This window comes from Conger conger, chromosome 3 (assembly GCF_963514075.1).
Source record: "Conger conger chromosome 3, fConCon1.1, whole genome shotgun sequence".
Lineage (NCBI taxonomy): Eukaryota > Metazoa > Chordata > Actinopteri > Anguilliformes > Congridae > Conger > Conger conger.
In genome coordinates this window covers 56,704,563-56,727,860 of record NC_083762.1, presented here as the reverse complement: position 1 = coordinate 56,727,860, position 23,298 = coordinate 56,704,563, and the positions used below count along the sequence as shown (strand labels likewise).

Sequence of the window (23,298 nt, the reverse complement as noted above, 5' to 3'; positions counted from 1 at the left end):
GATACACATACATACATTTTGTACTGCTTTTTAAGCTATGGCATCATCATCATCATCATTATCATCACTCGTGAGCTGAGAATTAGAAGGTTCTAACTGAGCTGGTGTCATCATAAATATGTTGTTATGAATTTATTACAGAGCACTAAATACATGTGTGAAATCTTATACAAAAATACTGTTTAAACATATGAAAAAATATAAAAGTCATATCTGCTTGGAGCCCATTCTTTGAAGCTCAATATCTCAGAAACCTCTCAGAACGCAGATAGAACCTTCTAATTCTAGCTCACGTAGTTCTAAACATTTATTTTTGACATTTCATAAAGGAACCACAAAGGAACCATTACAATTCTGGGTGACACCTGCCTGAGGCTCCAAGTCATTGGTCTATCCTACAGTTCTTGAACTGAAGCTCAAATTCAGCACAGCTGCACCGAAAAGACCATTTTCGTAAGATGGAACAGCTGCCGACTGTCGAGAGAGAGCAAAATATATGAAGACAGAAACATCTAGCATGTCTGGGAGAAGTACCAGAACTCATAGAGTAATCTGCACAGTAAGCAATGTAACATAGGCCTAAATCTAATCAGTTCCAGAAAATGAATTATTATTATTATTATTATTATTATTATTATTATTATTATTATTATTATTATTATTATTAATATATATATATATATATATATTTTTTTGTTTTGTTTATTGTGTACTATAGTATATATTGTAGGTGCTTTGGCAACAATGGTTGATTTCTATTCATGTCATACAGAAAATGTAAAATGAGCCGAGAAACAGCTCAACTGTCACTTAACTGACATTCAAATCAAGACATCTGTGCACCTATGGAAAAGGCAGTGGAAGAAGGCACTGAGGCAGAAGGAACCTCTGTATATGGATCGCTATGCAAATCCTCATCAGGAAAAGTCTCATTTTACCTATAGCATCCATACATATGAAGTATTCATACATGGTACTCTCAATGTAACACTGGCAGCTGTGCCTGGGTTCATGGGTTTTCAGTTTAAACTAAATCTCCTGTGTTGCACATTGATGTTGGTTCTGCAATGTACAAATGCCTAATGCTTCTGTGTATACTTGCTTCACTTATTGTACCTAGGTCAGTTACATTTTATGAAATACTTTAACTCCAGTATTTACTTAGTTAGTTTTGCTGTGTAATTATAGCATTTGAGATTTGACATCAAAATATGGAATATGATGCAAATGCATGGTTAATGTCATGGTATTTACATGTGTACTTAAATATCTTAAAGTGACTGTAACGGTAAATCTGTGAATGTATTCAGACTACATTGTGTAGGGTTATTATGGTATGTTTTACACATCAGCAAAATTATAGAAAGCAAATGCATTGCAATATCAACTAATATCAGTATAAACATTTCCGTCTATTCTTGTGTAGGGATTGAATGGGTGGAGTTCAATTTATTAGCAATCTCTGAGCTATTGGGTCAGGGTCCTTGATGACATTGAGAATTCCCTGACATAATGGCCAATAAATGTTTTAGTCTCATTTCATATGTCCATAGTTTCATGAAATTTGTAGAGAGCTTTTTTATCGAGAGATTTGTAGGATGAGCTACTATTTGGTGGTACTATTACAGTGGATAACACAGCTGCCTCACAAGTACAATGTCCTGGGTTCAAATCCAAACTGGGGCCTTGCTATGTTTGCATTTTGCTATTTCCCTCTGCCAATCTTATCCCTCTCTCAGTCTCCCTCCTTCTCCAATACAATTTCTGTGTGGGTGCTACATCTGGTGAAAAGTTAAGGAGGTGGGGTGAGGAGGTCAAGACCATGCCCAACAATGTCATAGCCATAGGTGCAATTTTTAATGCAAACACTAACCAATCTCAGCCCAAAAAAATCAGTCAATTAGCTACAGGTGGAAACAACTATAAAGTGATCACACACAAGTAGGCCAAAGAGTCCACTGAACTTCTCACCAGGGAAATCTGTAATAAGTACGTATATAAGTAAACTGCCTTTTAATTAATGATCTAAAGAAGAAAGAAAAACACAACACTTGTTCAACAGAAAAGGTAAATATTCACACATTGTGACATAAAGCCAAAAGGTTAGACAGTAAAAACAGGTTAACCAAAAATAAACATAAATATAGAGAAAAGCTATCTCAAAGAGATAGGGAGTCATATTTTCAGCCTTGCTGCAGGACTGAGAGTGCTTGTAGAGTCGTGGGGTTGTTTGCATTTTCCATCTGCAGCTGCATGGACAGCAGTCACATGTTTCATCCAGGGTCAATCCTGAGATCTAGCAAATTGCTGGCTACGGCCCCATAACATAATCATATTCATTTCATGCGCCATTTGCAAAGTATGTTACCCAATATACGGTGGCCTTGTCTTGAATAAATGTATTGCATTGAAAATTAACTGCTTATTTCAAGTAATGTGGTTTCTAAGAAAAATGTTGGTTCTATCTTCTGTTCTGTAAACATTTTTAAGGGCTTCCTGTAATTGTGCTTCTTTGTTTTACAGAAGTGCCTGGAAAAACATACATTACTGCCTTCCTTATGTCCACAAGTGACTGTTCTAAATGTTGAAAAATCACAGTGGTCTTTCTCCTTCCTTCAGGCCTGTTCTTCACAAACTGCTTCATTGGTTCATCAATAATAATCAGATGGGGGCAATTATATGACACCATTCACAATAAATATTTTAATGGAAAATATTAATACATTCATCTAATCTTATTCATAAATAAATTGCATGGCATTAATTTAGCAGACACTCTTAAACATAGAACGTCTAGTAAGTTAAGCATTAGCAAACATAAATGCATCCACCTGAATAATATGAGCAATAGTACCAGACCTGGCTGACTAAATTCCCAGACCAGCAAGTAGGCTTTATTTGCAACTAACACTAGTGCAAGTTACCTATGCTAAAGAGTATCCAAGCTGAGTGTTCCTCATATCAACATTCCTTACCCAAAAATGTAAAATAAATAAATGGCATACAGAATTCTGAAATGTGAAAATATGCAGATAATTCTAATTAATTTAACTTTATTTGTGTATTCAGTTATTTTACAGATTAATGTTTCTAGCCACAGAAACACAATACGCACAGTGCTGGAAATGAACATGCATTCTATTAAAGATATTATTTATACATATATCTAGATTATTTGAAGTAAGACTCCAAAGTTTATCGTCATATTGTACTGCTAAGGTCCCTTTCCTGCTGTCAAAATGTGTTGACTATCACACCAGTTCCAGCGTCCCCCTGCCGGTTTCCGAGAAACGCGCACTTCTATCACTCTCCACATCCCAGAATGCACTGCGCTCCTGTGTCAGAAAAACAAAACAGATCGCCACCATTTTCAGTGTTGTCAATAAACCGAGCTGAACATTGACAGAAGTAGGTCACGAGTCGGAGAGTGAAAAGACGCGAACTTACAAAACGACAAATTTGGATAAATAAAATACCGTTTACCATATATCGCATCAATACAGACTAAAGCCTAATGCGCCTGACCAGCTGGCCTGCTCGAATGACGTTTTCCAGTTGCGCTGGTCCGGGTTGATGTGAAAGTGATCGCTCTTTTTCACTCACTGACTGTAAACACAACTAGCTAACTAGCTAGCTAGCAAACCAGGTAGGTTGAGGGGAAGGAAACGTCATGGTCCACCTGTTTAAGTCAGTTTTAAAACGTTTGCTGTCTACTTGATGTTAAGTTACCATTTTTTTGTTGGCTCGCTATGTTCGCTAGTATTTTAGCTGTCTGTATAGCACACTGCTTGCTATGAATGAAATTAGCTAGTAAGGTCGGACGTGTCTCGGTCAGTAGATGACTAGATAGCTAGTTATGAATCGTCTCGCCACATTGCCTTCGTTTGCCTGGCTAATGCTTCATTCACGTCACATGAGAGCATGTAGAACGGTTTCCCATTGCTCCGACTTGGTATCTCGTGTTCACGCGTCGTACACTGGTTGGGGTCGACTTGTTTGGGAACTTGTTGGCAACTTGGCATCTATGAACACTGGCATACAACGCGAAAGTAGATCAAGACAAGTAAACGTTACGCTTTATCAAATATCTATTGACACCAATTAAACATAGCCTGTTGCGCCTTTCTTAAGAAATATTAGTATAGCTTGCTCTATTTCTCGCTACTAGTTGTGGCAGTTGCTGGTTAACTACAATAGCTAACGTTACAGTCCATTCTCTAAGCCAAGTTAACGTCAGCATCGTCCGTTGAACAAATACGAAACACAGTGTAGATTTATTGCAACTTTACTATTTGAAAGAAATCCACGTGGTTACATTTTTGAAAATGTTTAATATTGTTTAATATTAGCAGCCTAATTCTGTTGTATCGCTGCGTATATGGGGATTGCTGTAACGTTACAATGACGAACAAGATGACAATAATCCTGTTATTCTAACACAGAATGAAGAGAGGACTGAAAGGTGATGAGGAAGACCGCAACACATCCATGGAGGGACCAGCGGAGACCGGCAAAATGATGCGGAAGCTGGACACAGAGCCTAAGGACGAGGTCTCCAATTGGGGATGCCTGCCCCAAGAGATCCTGCTGCACTTCTTGCAGTACCTGCCTTTGCTAGACCGCGCTTACGCCTCCCAGGTGTGCCGCAGCTGGAACCAGGCCTTCCACATGCCTGAGCTGTGGAGGTGCTTTGAGTTCGAGCTCAACCAACCGGCCAGCTCTTACCTGAAGGCCACCCACCCAGATCTCATCAAACAGATAATCAAAAGGCACTCAAACCACCTGCAGTATGTCAGCTTCAAGGTGAGTAACTATTGAGTAACTATTCAGCTAACACAAATGTCCTTGCAGTGTTACTGGAATGTTTTGTCAGTGTTATAACATTGCCACTTCATTGCAGCAGCATTGTGAGGATGCTGTTAGCTGGCCCATGGCCCAAAAATGCTAGCTCGCTTCCAGGTTTTATGACTAGGGACTGTAACGGGAGGTAAACTCGGGAGGTTGGTGAGATCCTATTATTGAAAAGACAACTTCTTAATCAAACCATTGCCTCAATCTGAGTATTGACAATAGTCACATTATTGTGTGCATGTGAAAGTACTGATTAAAATGATTAGTGTACCCATAGCCTTAAACCTGTGTAATCTCTGAGCCCATGTGCATCAGCTTAATGCATTTGATTTATGAGACTGCATCAAAAGTGACAGGTGGTATCGTGATCTGTGTTGACAACGATTACACTTTCCATATTTATATGGTATGTAAAGGCAAAGCTCTTGACCATTGCCAACTACCAGGTAAATGTGTTTTCTTTGATTAATTAACATATTTGAATTATTTAATAAGACTGCCCCAGTAGAAGCAGCTGGTCTGTGTGTTCTTATGTGCATAATCTATGAATGAATTGGACTGAAGTTGGATTTTGTTTATATTGGCTCCTGTCTCTTGAAGAACTGAGTTCCCTCAAGCATTAGTGTTATTAATTAAATTATCCTACTTATATTGAGAAGTATGTGTTTGCTAAGGGCAGCTTAGTCTGTTATCAGTAATTTAATTCCTTTATTTTTTATTTAAATTTATTTAAAAGGATTGTTCCAGTGTTTACTGTGCTAAATAGTTGAACCAAAGAGCCATAAAGTGGTCTACCCAAACTTTATTCAGACATTTTTTGTTTAAAAAAATAAAATAAAATAGTGCAGAAGTCCACTTTTATTATTCATGTTGTACGTTGGGAGTCTGGTCCTGGAGAGCCACAGGTTTTTGTTTTCATTTTAAAATCTGTACCTAATTCAGACCCAGGTAGCCAGAGGTAGTGTGTGAACTCTAATGGAGTGCTCAAAATGGTTATTTAAGCACAGACCAAAAATGAAGATCTACAACATTTTAAAGTTGAGCTGTTGGTTTCTACTTTGATATACACAGACCCCTGCAAATAAAACCACTGCCATATTATGTAAATATGTGGTTTCATTTTGAAAATATAATTTATAATGATAAACAATATATTTTAAAATGGTATTTTAAATAAGAATAAGCAGACACACACACACACACAGACCTTGGCAATATGTCGGTACAGTAGATTCCATTTTTATAAGCGCTAGTATATTCCAGAAGGAAGTGAGCCTGATTATGTTAGTATGTAGTGTTACATTTGTTATAATGTGAGTGCTGTGTGTGCAAACTCTCCAAGGTGGACAGCAGCACAGAGTCTGCGGAGGCAGCCTGTGACATCCTGTCACAGCTGGTGAACTGCTCGCTGAAAACTCTCGGACTCATCTCCACAGCCAGGCCCAGCTTCATGGAATTACCAAAGGTACCATACGTGGCTTATTAAACGCACATCATATATTGCCTATGAAAGAGTGTTGCATTTATTGTGGATTTTCTTTCATTTCTGTTCTGTTTTAAGTGCTTTTCCTAGTGTGCAGTTGTGGCATCGGTTTATTTCCTTGTTTTTTTTAAATATATTTCTAGCCTATTAGGCTGCTGTCATTTGTGTGAACTGTTATGAAAAAAAAAGTAAAGTTCATTACAATTTGTTTGGAGATCCAGTGTCCATTGGATACAAGTGATGTCCCTCAAAATGTAGTTCACTTCCACATAGTACCCCTGTAACCAAGAGTAGAATTGACAGCTTGTATCCCAGCCAGGGGGCAGTTACTGCACTATCCAACTTTTTAAAATCGAATAGCTACAAATGTATTCTGGCCATTTGCTGATAACAGAACAAGATTTGGTGGGAGAAATTTAGCATGTCAGATTGTGATCGTCTTTACATCCTCCAACTTTGGATTAAAATTGGTATCTTTAGAGTCATTTTCATGAATGTAATGACATTACTTTGAGTGACTAATTTAGAGGTATGCCTGAAGCCTCCAAAATCTTGCTGATGTTAACTTTCAGTGCAATGACAGGGGTAAGTGTGTGAGCAACCCCTTCCCATAGATCCTTCAGCACCCTTTCCATCTGAGCCAAAGGAAAAGAGGGAGGCTAGCTATCATGCTAGCTAGCTAGCTAGCTTTTAGTTTCAGTCAGCTAGCAAATACACACAGGATACAGTTTGAATCTGTTGCCACTGCCCCCCTTCCCAGTCTCATTTCATTTCCGCCCTGACGGTGGTCTTCGTCAACTCCAAGTCGCTGTCGTCTCTGAAGATCGACGACACCCCGGTGGATGACCCATCACTGAAGGTCCTGGTGGCCAACAATAGTGACACACTGAAGCTGCTGAAGATGAACAGCTGCCCTCATGTTTCGCCTGCCGGTGAGAAGAATCCTCACGAACCACATCCTCACAAATTCGGCACCATTCTTTAGCGGTAATTTCCGAATCATCTCGGGAATCTCAAATTGACTCCTGGAGGCTCCGCGGTACCTCCATATTTACATTACAGTTACATTACTTTTAATGTATCTTACACTTGATTAGACTATGCAGGGGACAATCCCCCTGGAGCAATGCAGGTTTAAGGGCCTGGCTCAACGTCAACAGCTGCGCTGATCTTCTTGTGAGCTTGAACTACCAACCTTCTGGGTCCCAGTGATGTACCTTAAACAATATCCCACAGGCTGCTCTATAGCTGCCTCAGTTTAATTACCATTGAGTCATGTCGGGGATCTTAAACCCACTCCTGGAGGCTTCACGGTACATCTATATTTGGTGGTTTCCTTTCAGTCAACAGCAGTTTTTGGCCTTGGGAGTTTGGCCTTGGGAGTGGGCTCTTTAGCCAATCATTTACTTAAGTTAAGCACTTAACTACTTAAGTGTAAAAACAACCTGTATGGCAACCCTGCAGGACTGAGTTTGAGAACCATGCTATGCAGCCCTTGTCATTTGCAACAAGCAGTTTGCAAATTATGTACTAGCAAATAGCTATGCCGAAGGCTATTTAAAACCATTCCAACTGGAGAACAGTCACCTTTATCATAATAAACAATGATAAAACAATGATATACACAGACCCCTGCAAATAGAACCACTGCCATTTTATGTAAATATGTGGTTTAATTTTGAAAATATAATTTATAATTATAAACAATATATTTTAAAATGGTATTTTAAATAAAAATGAGCAGACACACACACACACACCTTGGCAATATGTCGGTACAGTACATTCAATTTTTATAAGAGCTAGTATATTCAGAAGGAAGTGAGCTTGATTATGTAAATACGTAGTGTTACAAATGACTGGTTAATAATTATCTAACGATGCAATAAAAAAGGAGCCATATTAGGTATGTGCAATTTTAATAAATTATTTGATTGATGATCGTTAATATTGCCAATTGAATCATTGATAGTCATTAAGGTAAATTCCACTAACTGTAGGTATATGACTCGCCAATAGAAATATGGGTGATACGAGGCTTTGTGACAGTTTTTTCCTTCCAGATTCAAAATACATTAGACCCAAATATTTACCATAATGTGAAAGTGCAGAACAATATTTGGTTAGTTGGCTGTTAAATTTAGACGTAAAGGCAACACGGTCAACACAGCTCATAGAATTTACTGCCTTGTTCTTCTGCCTGTTGCACAGAACAGATATAGCCCTAGGATATCCTCTTTATGTGTGTGATAAATGAAAGACATTTTGTTGCAGTTACAAAAATGTATTGTAATTTAATCCCAATGATAACTCATTATTTTAAATGTCCCATATTGTCCCATAAATGACATTTCCCTTGCTATGTGGATTTTAAAGGAGTTGTAGGTGCTATAAAAACACTGTGAAAGTATTAAAACGCACAGTCACCAAAGAAATCCACACAATTCTCATTAAGAAACTGCATATAAACAGGCTGTTTGTATGTATGTAATTTATGACGTCACTACTATACGCTCATTTGCATATGTCCACCCTCAGCCTGGCCCGCCTTGTAGCAGGAAGAAATCTAAGCCTTTGGCACAGACGTCGCTCAAGTTTGTTGCTGAGCTAGCCAACCAATCAGAACAGAAGTGAATTGATATTAATTAGCTTTAAAGACACGGTCACTAAAACGGCCTGTTCTTGGTAACGCACCGGAGAATGGACATGTAAAACTGGATAGAGATTGTTTTTGGTACTTAAAACCTGTGTAATGTTTAAACAGGAATTGTCGATCACCAATTACAACAATTAACATTCGTAGTCCATGTATATAGAAGTGTTAAGATTAGGCAAGTATTGTAATTGTATACATTTGATGGCTCCCCTGTACTCAGATGTTGGCAAAGACATCTGAAACCAAAAGCGGGACAAGGGGACAAGAAAATTTACAGAAACATCACAGGTTAATAAAGCTTTTCTGAAACCGTACCATCTCGCTGTAGCTTTCTTTAGTTGACAGAACAGGCCTTGTCAGAAATGTGGCAAGTGTTATTCCTGAAGTAGATTTCATAACCTCTGAATTTGAAGGGTTTTCTTTGTAGACTCAGTTGATGGGTTATGTGTGAAACTGAAGCATAAAACGAAAATAGAAGGGCAGGGATATTGGAGATTCGTGTTGGGACTTCGCAGGTGCAGAGGCAGACATTAAATGTAATTGCATTTCCACTAATTAGAGGCCACCACCAGTAACTTGCTTGAATTACTGGGTTTTGCTCACCGTAGAAAAGCAAGATGATTGGTTCCAATCAGTCAGTTGCTTGTAGCTTCGCACCGTCCATTTGTCGAGACCACTTTTCTTTCAGTAGAAGATGTGGACTGGGCTTTATGATTTAAACCAAATGGATTCTTATAGGCAGTGACAGCATATGGATCTTATTCAAAATGGCAGGAAAGCATAGCCCTTATGTAGGTCGACCAATTGGCAGTAGATGATGCAAATGAATACAGTAAAACCACTGAGATACCAATGCTTTGGGAATGAGAGTCATTTGAATCATTAGAAATGTTCGGACCTTTGAAAGTGACCATCAAAGTCAAAGAATTTGAAACGTTACTTCTTTCAAAAATAGGCTACTCTGATTTAGTAATTATAAATCTTGGTTTAACCCCTTATGGGTGGATGCGACCTGCGTGTTGCATCTCCCTTAACAGACGGATGCGACACCAGTCATATTTGATCATATCACAGTTTTTCAAGACACATGACCGTTGAGATGCATTGTGATTCTTAGGCCTATGGGTTTTTGATAGGGTGTCTTAGCCCATAATGGGTTAAGATCAACATAATTGTTCATAAAAGGCCAACCTTTAATTGTCATCAGCTTGACAACATGTTCCTACATAGACGCATCCCTTAATTATTTTCATTCCAGACTGACGGAAGCCTTACGCTGAAATGTCTTGTCCAGTTTCTCTTAAATTAAAAGATGCATCTACTACTCCTTAGTCCACAATGGGTTAAATTGCCTACTATTGCTGGCCTCTTTTGCAGACGAATTTTTTCTGTATGTTTGGCCCTCTTCATTATATTCTTTAGAAATTGTGCTAAGACATGTCCCTTTGTGTAATTTTGAGTGTTGCTCATTTTCGTTCAGTGCTTGCCTTTGTGCGTAAGGTGAAACGATGATGAAAGCTTAATAAGGTAGGATAATAAACGCTCCTTCCGATTTTGACCAGTCGCTTTTGTATCTCGACAGCAAGGTCTGAAATGGTTGGATAGAAAGATGAATGCACTCGCTTTACAAAAATGGAAATGAGCAACATGCTATAATCCAGCGAAATAAAGAGTACTCTATTGTAGGTGCTCAACAACAATCAGTCTATAGTGAAAGACTCCTTACATGGACAAGTTTACAGGCCCTAGCCTGGAAATAAGGAACACTGTAGCACAACACAGAGCCCCAAGCAATACACAGTGTTTAATGGACAGGAGAGATTGACGTTTCTTCATTTATGACATCTTCATCAGTCAAAAAACAAACAAACAAACAAATTCATTAATTCATTAATGCACTTATCTTTTCTCTTGTATTGTAAGTTGCACTGGACAGGAGCATCTGCGGTAAAGTTTGCATGAATTGGCTTTAAGTAATGTAGTTGTTTACCAACCACTACCGAGACCTTAATCTGTACAGCTTTGTTTGTGTATTTGTACTTCATTAATTCATGTTAACCACATTTGTTCATTACAATTTACATTGGAATGAAAAAAGGTTGATGTATTTGTTACAACTGTAACTAATTCCGATTAACGACATTCTGAACAAGACAAAACTTGAATGGTTATAGCGTGGAAAAAATGGCCACTATAAAATAATTTGCCATTTCGCATTACATAACATAACATTATGACGCGAACATGGCCAATGTTCTACTTTTCCTGCCACTAGGTGTACCTACTGCTTAGTTTGTCTAAAAGCACCTAGCACTGTATCAAGCCCATTGTTGTTTAGCCTTTAAAAAAAAAAAGCATTGTTAGCCTGGGAAAAAAAAATCTTCGGCTCCTGAAGCAGATGTCTGAAGAAGACACCATTTGAAAGAAGAACACTTTGTTCAACCGGCTGTCTAAATTGCTGTCTAAAAGTTTCTATGTTGAAAGATGGCGAAATGATAGCCAATCATATTTTGTTATTTAGCATGCAATGCTAAGAATTGTAAGTCATTGTATGGGGTGCTGTAGCTCCTTCATGGGCTTGGCTTTCATTGGCCTTCTGTAGCATTGCACTGCCTGCTTGGAGCCTGTGTATCGCTACTGTGCAGCTATATATTTTTTGTTTTGAGCCCCTATTAAAACCCTACTAAATTCTCAACCAAAGCCAAAAGCCCTTGGAATGTGGAGGGAGCCACTGAAATATAGGGCTTGGGAATGAAAGGGTTACTTAATGCATTTGTACATCAATTAATTAATGTTAACAACTACATTAGCTAATTGTTATTAAGTGTGACCGCATGTGCTAACTGACCGCGATGCCCCTCAGGAATCCTGTGCGTGGCGGACCAGTGCCACGGCCTGCGCGAGCTGGCCCTCAACTACCACCTGCTGAGCGACGAGCTCCTGCTGGCCCTCTCCTCGGAGAAACACGTCCACCTGGAGCACCTCCGCCTGGACGTGGTGAGCGAGAACCCGGGCCAGACACACTTCCACGCCATCAAGAAGAGCAGCTGGGACGCCATGGTGCGCCACTCCCCCAAGTTCAACCTGGTCATGTACTTCTTCCTGTACGAGGACGAGTTCGGGCCCTTCTTCCGCTACGAGGTGCCCGTCACCCACCTCTACTTCGGCCGCTCTGTCAGCAAGGAGGTGCTGGGCCGGGTGGGGCTGAACTGCCCCCGCCTGGTGGAGCTGGTGGTGTGCGCCAACGGGCTGAGGCCCCTGGACGAGGAGCTGATCCGCATCGCCGAGCGCTGCAAGCAGCTGTCCGCCATCGGGCTGGGCGAGTGCGAGGTGTCGTGCGGGGCCTTCGTGGAGTTCGTCAAGATGTGCGGCGGGCGGCTGTCGCAGCTGTCTGTCATGGAGCAGGTCCTCGTGCCCGACCACAGGTACAGCCTGGACGACATCCACCGGGAAGTGTCCAAGCACTTGGGCTGGGGGTGGTTCCCCGACATGATGCCTACCTGGTGAACCCAAACCCAGTCGGCCCTAACTCAAAACTGAGTCGCTTGGTATGTTAAAATATGTAGATGTAAAAAATAGATAAGAAAATAAGCTAGCAAGCCAATCATATTTGACAAAACTGATGAAATTCTGTTAATGTTAATTCCAGTGTGACGCAGGTGATTGGCTTGTCCTCGTTCATTTACAGATTTACTTGTTTGGGCCTGGCTAAGATGCCCTAACGGGAATTGGACACATTACAGTTTAGCATACATCTGTGCAGAGAGAACCATTTGGGATACAGCATGCTCCGCTGCCCTGTAAATTATATTAATATATTATTTTACGGATTTATTCTCATCATATCCTGAGCGACTTACATACACAATCACTGTATATGACTGCAAAGGGTACAATAGCAACTGGAATGTGCAACTTCTGAGGGCTCTTAGCCCTACACAACACTGTTTTAGATGAGAGCCATTTCATGGGCACGTGCTGACCTAGCTCGTCTCCTCCATTTTGAAGACTGAAGCGTAGGCGAGACGGCCGCTGATGTGTTTCACTCGAGTTTCACGCACGTCTCTTTGCCCCAGTTTCTCTCAGTACTGTACTGCTTTAACATTCATGTTTTTTCATGCTCAGTTTGGACTCATGGTAGTGAAGGTGTGTTTTTGAAGCTTTTGGTTGTATTATATGTATTTGGTGTGTGTGTTTAAATGTAAAAATGTATTTTTTTGGCCCAAAAATGATGCACCTTATCTTAACCAAATTATAACTAATGTTTAACCAAGGGACGTAGGAAAGGTCTGCTGCTCGTATTATTATTATTATTATTATTTATTCTTCTTATTATTATTATTGGAGAAGTTGGACAACCTGTTATGGGTCTGAAGACAAAACTTCAAAGCACACAACCATGGTGAATGTTGTGTTTAAATGCATAGGCAGTTTGTAAAATTGTTAGCTACATTAAGCTACTCAGAGGTTCATTTGGCAGGAATCCCTTACCTGACATGACAAGTCTAAAATCTTGCTTGTGAAAGTCTGATGAGGAAGGTAGCTAAGATAGTCATGGTAGTGATATAAACCTCAAGGTTGGGGCTATCAACATTCCAACATCCCAAAAAGATATTGCCAAATTGTATCTTTGACCATAACCATCCAGATAAGTTCCATTTGAAAACCCCTAAGGGAATAATAATAATTCAAATTTTTATTAGAATTGTGCCATTTTAGTCCGAATAATTACCCTAGGAGTGATCCATGACTACTCTCTTAGCAACAATGTTGTGTCCGTTTACATAAGCTGTGCAGTTCAAATGTTGGCTGCCTTAATTCCTTTTATTAACTGGATGTAATGCTGTTCACAAACTCTTTAAAACTGATTTCAGCTGGCAAACGATGGTATTGAGTGGGAACTCTAAAACTAGTCCTGGAGGGCTGCAGGGTTTTGGTACGTTGCATCACTTAAATGCATAATTTAAACGACATCTGATTAAAATGAAACCAAAAAAAAAATGAGATCTTTAAACGTTGTGGCTCTCCAGGAGTGGGGTTTGAAGTTTGCATTCTTGCGATAGAGCAATAACCTGAAAACATTTTTCTTTCTCATAAGCATAGTAAGAAAGAAGGTTGATTGGGCAAAGTTTGAGGGAGATTATGGATTGCCCGTTGATGGTGGTACACCTCCAACCAGACCTAGTGGAAAAATTGAATGTGTGTTTTTAGATGGGGCCAAGCAAAAATCTGCAAGAAGTCATTTTTCCTTGTTCTTCACTTTGTGTGGCCTGGAAGCCAACCCTTTTTCTTTCATTCTGGTTCAATGCAGTTATGTAGCTGACACTTTTTTCCAAAGCCACTTACATTGATTAGACCAGAAAGCAATCCCCCCTGGAGCAGGACCCAAACATGTACCTTAGCCACTAGGCTATAGGCTGTCCTACTACCTGATACCTACAGTGTAATGCAATGTAATTACCTACCTACCTTCAGCTCGACATGCACTTTGAATATCACTTTGAACTATGTTATGGCTAGTCACCTCTGTGACTCATAATCATGATTAATTTGTTACTCTAGCTAACTGATGCCCGCTGCTCTATTACTGGTTTACAAATTGAGCTTTTCACAGACCCTTCAAACTGTTTTGACCCTGTGAGTTCAACATACGGCTACATAATCCTGTACATGGAAGAGAATAATGGTTTCAGTTTTATGCTGTACTTCTGCAAATCTTAACTTTTTTTTTTTTTTTTCTGCTTATCTGTATTCACCAGATTTCCCATGAATCCAGTTATTTTTAAATAATCATAATATTAAAATCAGAAGTGGAGAAATGCATGGATTTGTTGTGTTTTGGCACTTCTTCCCTTCGGTATTTGCACTTTATTCATATTTGTATTCCTTGGAACTGTATATAGTTCTTCAGATATTGTGTTGCTTCTTTTCCTGCTGTAAAAAAATGTTCTAAAGGCTTGGTGAAGCTGGTCTGTTTTTAAGGCTTTTCTTCTGTTTGGCCTCAATAAAACATCTGCTTCATGTATTTCACTAAATAGTGTTGTGGAAATGCTTTTTTGGAATACATTTTCGTGAATATATATGACTCTACTTTGCAATGAGTTTCTTTTGAATTCAGCCGTGCAAGGAAATGCAGACTCATGATTTTATGATTTAATATATATATATATTTTTTTTAATGCTCCACAACGGTACGAGAAAAGGGATATGGAAGTTCAGAGCCCATTTTAAATTTGTAAATAATCTCAAACCAAATTTACCTGTCTACTCCTTAGGCTCTATCACTAGAGTCCACCAGATGTCGCCATTCGCTTTTCCTATGAAATATATTACGCGCAACAATAACAAATTAGAAAAGCCTTATTTTAAGATAAAAGTCTACCCTTGAATAGGAAATAAAATCTGATTCAGTAATTTTGGTATCAATGTGAAGTAAGCATCATACAACTCAGATAATATTGCTGACTTCAAGGAACAACATGCAAAATAATTATCTTAATATAACTAAATAATTTTTTCTTTAAAGATTTTTTGACGTAGTTAAAAATATACGCACACTGACACTGCACTTTTTATGCATTTGACAACAAAGCGCAATACAATGTATTGCTGTCTAATGTGCGTATGGATGTATAGCCTGCATGGCAAATCGCACTCATATTAATTATAATAATGGCAGTGTTGCCCCTGTTGTAGGCAAAGAGTTAACTGCGATCGCTCATACGTCTTCTCCTCCTCCTGCATACCACCCCGCTCAGTCTACTTAAACAAACCGTTACACCTGCATCTCACACTTTGGTTGTTCATCTCTCAGACTTAACACAAGCTCTTGGGTTGTGCAGAAATGGCTTTGGTAGATAGTGCATGTATAAATAACTGCAAAGACTCCGATTCCAGTTTCTCTGAAATAATTGAGCTAAATGTTGGAGGGCAGGTTTACGTTACTCGTCACACGACTTTAACCGCAGTTCCAGACACGCTTCTTTGGAACATGTTTAGCCAGAAAACACCCAAGGATCTTGCTCGAGACAGCAAAGGGCGCTACTTTCTGGACAGAGATGGCTTTCTGTTCCGATACATTTTAGACTACCTGCGGGACCTTAACCTCGTTTTGCCCGATTACTTTCCGGAAAAATGCAGGCTGCAGAGAGAAGCGGAGTTCTTCCAGCTTCACGATCTATCCAAGCACCTTAGCCCGAAAGTGTGCAAGGAGGACTCTATCGGTGAGGACATTTCTCAGGGCGACCCGGAGGAGGCTGCGTTTCTGAGCTCGGCTGGGGGATCCATCACAAGCATGGAAACGTTACGCCTGGTACCATCGGTCAGAAGCGCACACCTTCGCTCGCCGTCCCTGGAGTCTCGAAGATCTGGCTACATCACCATTGGATACAGAGGCTCATATACAATTGGACGAGACATTCAGACCGACGCTAAATTCAGGAGGGTCGCCAGGATTACTGTGTGTGGGAAGACGTCCCTTGCAAAGGAAGTATTTGGAGATACCCTGAACGAGAGCAGGGACCCAGACAGACCCCCGGAGAGGTACACGTCCAGATATTACTTAAAGTTTAATTTCCTGGAGCAGGCATTCGATAAACTGACCGACGTCGGTTTCCACATGGTAGCTTGCAGCTCCACAGGTACTTGCGCATATGCCAGCAATGATCCCAGTGAGGATAAAGTCTGGACAAGCTATACTGAGTATGTTTTCTGTCGAGAGTAATTTTATGGAAGCCGAACCACAACTCTTGTTTGAAAAGAAACCTAGCCAGAAGACGTGTTCCTTGTCTTTTTGAATAGTTATATTTGATTAGTGTACATAGTGTGGCACCATTATCACACGAGCACACATTTAGTCGTAAATATAAAAAAACGCTAATCTGAAGTATATGAAAGGCTTAAACTATGTGCTTTGGATTATTTTCTCGTGTGTTTTAAATTAACGAAAAAGTGAAAGAAAGGGAGGGTAATATTTACATTCCATTTTAGCTTTGTTGTTCACATATTACCATTTAGTATTTCTTTCCTCTCTACAACAGTTTGTTTATTAAATGTTGTAAAATAGGGAATAGGCCTTTACTTTACTAATTGTACAAAAACATTCCAATGTGATTTAAATTAGGCGTCTCCAATCTGAAGGGCCAGTGATAAACTGATATTACAGTGCTGGGTTTGAGAAAAAGCCTCTACCCTTACCGGCTCTTCTTGGATCCCTGCCTAAAATAAACAACGATCACTCATACTGAATGGTTTGCCCGATTCGATTGTCACGTGGACCATCCACGGACAGGTACACCTAAAGTAGCAACTATGGTCTAAAGACAGGTATGTATGGAACTAACACACGTGTGCTCCTTTTTAAAACGATCTAGCTTTTTTTTTTCAAACCAGGAAGGAAGCTTACATTTTAGGCTACTACTGTATATATATATATATATATATAAAACAATGTATTCACATATTTGTTGGAATGCAGTTGTTCAACATTGTATTCATGCATTGGATCAAATGATAAAATAAACGTTTTTTTTTCTTTGTGAATTATTGAAGTTTTTGTAACATTATCAGCAATGTTAAATTACATATTTTGTATCCATGTGTGTTGCCAGTCTTACCATTTGAGTCTATGTGGTCAAACATGAGCATGCCTTTGGCAGTTTGTAATACAGATGTATTAAAGATTTAAATCCACTACTGCTATACCCTAAACCAGATAAGAACAGCTGCATTGGTTTCTGGGTTTCGTGCCAACTTTTGCTGTTAATTACTGAATTAGCCCAATCATGTATCCAATATTTTCCTGTAAAGTCCATGAATGAGATATGGCCCCTTTAGTTCCAACATTAATTATTTTCCTGTGGTCTAATCTATGATCCGGTTTCTGTGTATACAGCCAATTACCTAATAAAGCAAAGGTAAGTAGTTTGGGGAAAACATACATGCATTACACACCAGCCTTATGCAAAGGTGAATTGCCCAACTCTGCCCTAAACCCTCACAGTCAAGAGTATTTATAAGTTCCTCTACAGGGACTGGGTAACATCTAAAATACCTGCATGTAAGAATCTTACTCACAAATGTTGAGTAAACATTTGATAAAATTAGGCATTGCATGGAATATATCTCAGGAAGACTGTACTGCAAACATGTACTGCAGTGACACGTCATTTAAATTGTTATTCCAAAGCTTTTTCTTGGGTAAACCTAACTGTGGATCCAGTCCAGCATTTTCAACTCTCCCACATTCCACCTTCATATGTGGCAACTATTAATACAGAAGAAAAAAAACAGAAGAGATGGTAAATTGTCTAAAATTATGATTTATCAGTAAATACAATTTAAGGATGTAGCTAAGTAGAAATGAAGAAAATATACAAGGACTCATTCATATATGTAGTGGCTGATGAACAACATTTTGACTTTCCCTTTCAGCTCTTAATATGGTCTAGCTCACACACAGCACATTTACAGAAGTGGTAACTACATTTGTGGTAAAAGCAGGTTGAAGCAACAACGGTTGAACTGCTTGGTACACTAATGATATAATTGACGTGTGTTTGTGCCTGGAAGTATAATTTATTATTAAAAGTAACTGCATTAAAAAGAACAGTGCAGATAATAAGGAAAGCCTAGCTTTTTGTCCAGCAAATACTAAATGATTTATAATCTTTTTGGATTCCAACTTTGGGAAACAAACTGTCAGTTTGAAATTTGTATTGGAAACCGTGTTTGAAGTGTTTAGTGTTTGAAGTGAGCTACAAATAATAAAAGGTATTGTATTCAAAACAGCAGGTTATAATTTTATAATGCATCATACACAAAAAAACAATAACAATTGAATTAATGTGCTGCCATAATTTGAAGCAAAATACAAATTCTCAGAAAGGATTTAACATACCATATTGTAATGGTGAGAACAGGCCATTCAGCCCAGCAATGCTCACCTATTCCTACCCCTAAGTGTACCTGCTGCTTAGCTTGCCTAAAGCTAGATAGTATCTAGCACCGTATCATGTCTGGTCTTGAAAACCCCCAGTGTTTCTGCCTCCACTATATGTCCTGGCAAACTATTCCACACAATGACCACTCTCTGTGTGAAAAAATACTTCCTAATATTTGTATGGAATTTATCCTTTGTCAGTTTCCATTTGTGCCCTGTCATTCTGCTAACCAATTTAAAAGCCTCAATCAAATCCCCCCTAAGTCTCCTTTTACTAAACTTAAAGAGATTAAGCATCGTAAGTATAGCCTCATAACTCTTATCAATCTGGTTGCCCTTCTCTGAGCCTTTGCCAGCGCCTCTATATCTTACACATTGTACTCCAAGTGTGGTCTAACAAGAGTATTGTATAAGGTGAGTATAACTTCCTTAAACTTATACTCAATAATTTTCGCTATGTATCCTAGCATCCTGTTGGCCTTTTTTTTTTTTTTACTGCTACCGCACATTGTCTTGAACATGAAAGGCTTTGGTCAACTATTACAGTTATCATTAAAGTCTTGTTGAACTTGAGCATGTTCCAATTTTGTACCACCCATATTTCAGATTTCAGATGCATTTGTACAGCTGCAGATTGTCTGAAATGCCAATAGTTTATTTTCCTTATAACTGTTGCATGCATTCCTGCTCCTCTTATACACACTTGTGAGAAAACGCAACAGTGCAGATTGACGGTTGCTGTTGGGGCTGTCGAGCAAAAGGAGGTTTGTTAGAATTATGCCACAGAAACTGAATGAGGTCAAATTATTATGCTTCTGCCTGCCTTGTCCTCAATTTACTTAAATGGCTTTTGTCTTTATCCATTACAAATGACACATTCTAATTCTGTTTTCTACTACAGTTGCAGCAAAGTTGACAGCAATTAAATTATACGCAATTAACATTTCAGTGCCATTCAACAATTACATTTCCATGTAATGTATCAAGATTCATTCTAAACCATTTGTGGAATCATAGTTCCTGACAATATGATTATAGAAAATAAAAGTAGCAGTAGATAAACCGATTTTCTATAATTTCCACTTATTTTGTGCTGATTCCAAAAACTGCCCAATAACAAAACACAAAACCTTTTGCTATTTCAAAGCACCATGATTTATCGTTAAAAATAATTATACAGTGTATACACATACAGTGTGCAGAAGAACATCATTCCGTTTCCTCAATACATGGTTTCACAATAAATATGCCAACTTCCTCTTGGCCAAGTTGAGTATCTTGGTGGAAACAGAGCTGAAAGAGACTTGTCATGGCCCTGGCTGATGTATACTTGGCACTAAAACAAAAAATAACAGAAACCCCAGAAACTTTAAAGAATCTGAATACAGGCTAGCATAAACCAAAAGTAACACAATGTTCCCAACAAAAAAATTACCCTCTGCAGAATGTAATATACACTCATTGAGCACTTTATTTGGTATTCATAAAACTTATTTTTAAACGTATTAAGTCTTCTGCTGCTGTATCCTATCCACTTAAGAGCTAAATAGTATCTAGCATCATATCAAGTCTGGTCTTGAAAACTCCCAGTGTTTCTGCCTCCACTACATGTCCTGGCAAGCTATTCCACACAGTGACGGGTGTGAAAAAATGTTTGGAATTTCTCCTTTGCCAATTTCCATTTAAAGATTTGATGCGTTGTGTGTTCAGAGATGCTCTTCTGCATACCACTGTTGTAATGTGTGGTTATTTGTGTTACTGTCGCTTTCCTGTCAGCTTTGACCAGTCTGGCCCTTCTCTTCTGACCTCTCTCAATGATGCGTTTCTCAAGCAATGAAAACCGCTTCTCACTGGTTATTTTTTGCACCATCTGCAAACTAGAGACTTTTGTGCATGAAAATCCCAGGAGAGCTGCAGTTTCTGAAATACTCAAACCACCCTGTCTTGCATCAACAATCATTCCACCGTCAAAGATCACTTAGATCACATTTTTCCCCATTCTGACATTTGGTCTGAAAAACAGCTGAACCTCTTGACCTTGTCTGCATGCTTGTATGCATTTAGTTGCTGCGACATGATTGGCTGATTAAATATTAGCATTAACAAGCTGGTGTACAGGTCTACCTAATAATGTGCTCACTGAGTGCATTATGGGTGATTCAACTGCTGTTCACAAACAGTGGAAGTCTAAGGTAAATAAAAATGTATGCAGCAAGTATAGCTGCAAAAAATATGTCTTGCTCTTCTCTTTTTATGACTCACTGCATCCATTCCTTGTTTTTGCATTTTTCATAAATGTGCTGTCAACCTCATCCTCAGATCCACCTTTAGATTCCAGGGATATCTTATATTATTCAGAATCTAGTTGCAGTTATTCAAGAACAAAGACTTGAAGCAGCACATACTGTTTCATGCCAGAGTAAAAACAGCCACTTCAAATAAAAAAAGGCACTCAATGCCAAAAATCTTCAAGTATTTGGACAGTAACACAACTTTTGTTGTCTTGGCTCTCTACTCCAGCACACAATAAATATGAGGCCGACTTTCAGCCTTAATTTGTGGGCATTTAAATGTATATGGGGCGAAACACTGTAGGAATGAAAGCCAATTTTATGCACAGTCTTCCCATTTTCAGGGAGCAAAAGTCCCTGGCTGCTCAGCTGTTTGTCTTTGTATCATGCACAAGAAAGCTTCGAATAGTTTTCATTCATGGTGTGAAATTTGCATTTTGGGTCTGTTGATCCTGTCTCTTAACATGAAGATGGGTAGGGGTGCTGAGGATTCTGTTCCTGTGCTCAATCTGCACTTCATTGTACATCACTCTGGATAAGAGCGTCTGCTAAATGCCTTGTAATGTAATGTAATGATGCTGCCACACCACACATTTTAGTCACATTCAAAAAATAGTGAATTCAATTACATTTGTGATCCAAACAATTTCATAGTAGGCAGTCTTAAAATATAAATGATTAAAGATAATTTCAAGAATGTTAAGTACTGTTCTGGAGACCCAAACGCAATCAGAAAACACAGTGCCAAATCGTTTTTGCAAAATAATAGTAATGGTACAATCCAGGGTCAAAAATCCAAAAGAGCAGATAGGCAAAGGTACAAAAGGGCAAAGCAAGAGAGTAATCGAAAACACAGGGCAAACAAAACCAAAGAGGCAAGGCAAACTTGAAGATCAGGCAAAGGGGTGTCTCAGAAATCTGTAATAAACAGGCTTACAAATAATCAGTAAATCAGTAAATAGATCAACATTCTGACAATGTGTACAACTGAGACTGAGGTTTAAATACATTGAAGGATAAGACCAACTAGGCGGGGCATGGGAGTGACGACAATCTAACAAACATCAGGTGAGAAACATGAACAGGCAATAATCCAATGACGAGGGATGCACGAAGATGCAGACTGGATTCACAAAGGCATACATGTAATACAAACGGCTCCGGACTAGGGAGTAGACAATTGCACAGAGTTAAGGAACATAACAATAGGGGAGACCAGCCGCAAACACCTTCGTTGAATCAAGGCAAGCAATTAGAGATGGGAGGCAGAGTTATAGAGCAGTATCGAAGTAGAGGTAGAGTTAGTCTGTTAGTTAGCATGACTAAATTACCTAAAACTAGTGACTGTTAGTTCGACAGACAATTAGTGTGTTCATATAATTTAGAACTGTACAAAATGTATGTTAGTAGTTATTAGTAGAATAGTGCTATCTACAAACATAAATGGAGGAAAAGCAGGAAGGAAGAGAAAACAAGAAGGAATTGTGGGAAACCGGAAAATTCCGAAACCACCCGAATAGTGAATCGCGTAGACAGGGAAGTGACTCGGGCTCAGAACAACATAAAGACACAGACATCACAGGGGAAGATGCGTGCTATGAATATGAATGAAAACAGAAAACCAGACATTGTAATGAAAGATAATAAATATACAAGAAATAAACTAACAGACAAAAATCAGGAACATTACAAAGAAGGTGTCAGCTTGTGTGCATACATGACTCCCATTCAAAGAACTAGCCATAAAGAACTGAGCACCGTGTGTCAATATAAGGGTTGGCTACTCTGTGCTCTGGTATCTATCCAAAGTTACTGTAGCTGAACTTGTACTGTACTGTCTGTGTCATCCCTTGCTTCATCAGAGAGATTTTATTGGCTATAATCCTGGCTGTGGAATTTAAGGATGCAAAGAAAATGAACACATTATTTTGCACAGAGATATTCTAGAGAGATTGAACACTGAACCCGTATTACAATTATTAGTGACATGCAGGGTTCTTGGGCAGATCTAGAGAGTATGAACATTTTTTTACAGGTCTTGAAAGGTATGGGAATTCCCAGAAACAGCAATTAAATG

At 38.9% G+C, this 23,298-nt stretch overlaps 2 protein-coding genes across 4 annotated transcripts; both read left to right on the top strand.

The window, feature by feature from the left end:
• The first annotated feature begins 3,375 nt into the window (after positions 1-3,375).
• On the top strand, positions 3,376-15,070 carry LOC133125283 (F-box/LRR-repeat protein 3-like). 3 transcript variants are annotated; one of them, XM_061237083.1, is made up of 5 exons: positions 3,376-3,646; positions 4,443-4,803; positions 6,194-6,316; positions 7,140-7,266; positions 11,854-15,070. In XM_061237083.1, the coding sequence occupies exons 2-5, from the start codon at positions 4,444-4,446 to the stop codon at positions 12,495-12,497; spliced, it is 1,254 nt and encodes a 417-aa protein (XP_061093067.1). In that variant the 5' UTR covers positions 3,376-3,646; position 4,443; the 3' UTR covers positions 12,498-15,070. The 3 variants fall into 3 exon arrangements, with proteins under 3 accessions (XP_061093067.1, XP_061093064.1, XP_061093065.1); XM_061237080.1 differs by having other exon boundaries at positions 7,095-7,266; XM_061237081.1 differs by lacking the exon at positions 3,376-3,646 and adding an exon at positions 3,943-4,063 and having other exon boundaries at positions 7,095-7,266.
• Positions 15,071-15,764: 694 nt separating this feature from the next.
• LOC133124670 (BTB/POZ domain-containing protein KCTD12-like) lies at positions 15,765-17,531 on the top strand. The gene has a single exon (XM_061236060.1). It carries the CDS (start codon positions 15,835-15,837, stop codon positions 16,711-16,713), a length of 879 nt encoding a protein of 292 aa, XP_061092044.1. The 5' UTR covers positions 15,765-15,834; the 3' UTR covers positions 16,714-17,531.
• The last annotated feature ends 5,767 nt before the right edge of the window (positions 17,532-23,298 follow it).

What these genes read in the sequence shown, in the direction of transcription:
- LOC133125283 (XM_061237080.1), top strand. Translation starts at nt 4,444, where the DNA reads ATGAAGAGAGGACTGAAAGGTGATGAGGAAGACCGCAACACATCCATG. An exon ending in TGCAGTATGTCAGCTTCAAG is followed by an intron (nt 4,804 to 6,193) that starts GTGAGTAACTAT and finishes AAACTCTCCAAG; the next exon opens with GTGGACAGCAGCACAGAGTC. An exon ending in CCCTCATGTTTCGCCTGCCG is followed by an intron (nt 7,267 to 11,853) that starts GTGAGAAGAATC and finishes GATGCCCCTCAG; the next exon opens with GAATCCTGTGCGTGGCGGAC.
- LOC133124670 (XM_061236060.1), top strand. Translation starts at nt 15,835, where the DNA reads ATGGCTTTGGTAGATAGTGCATGTATAAATAACTGCAAAGACTCCGAT.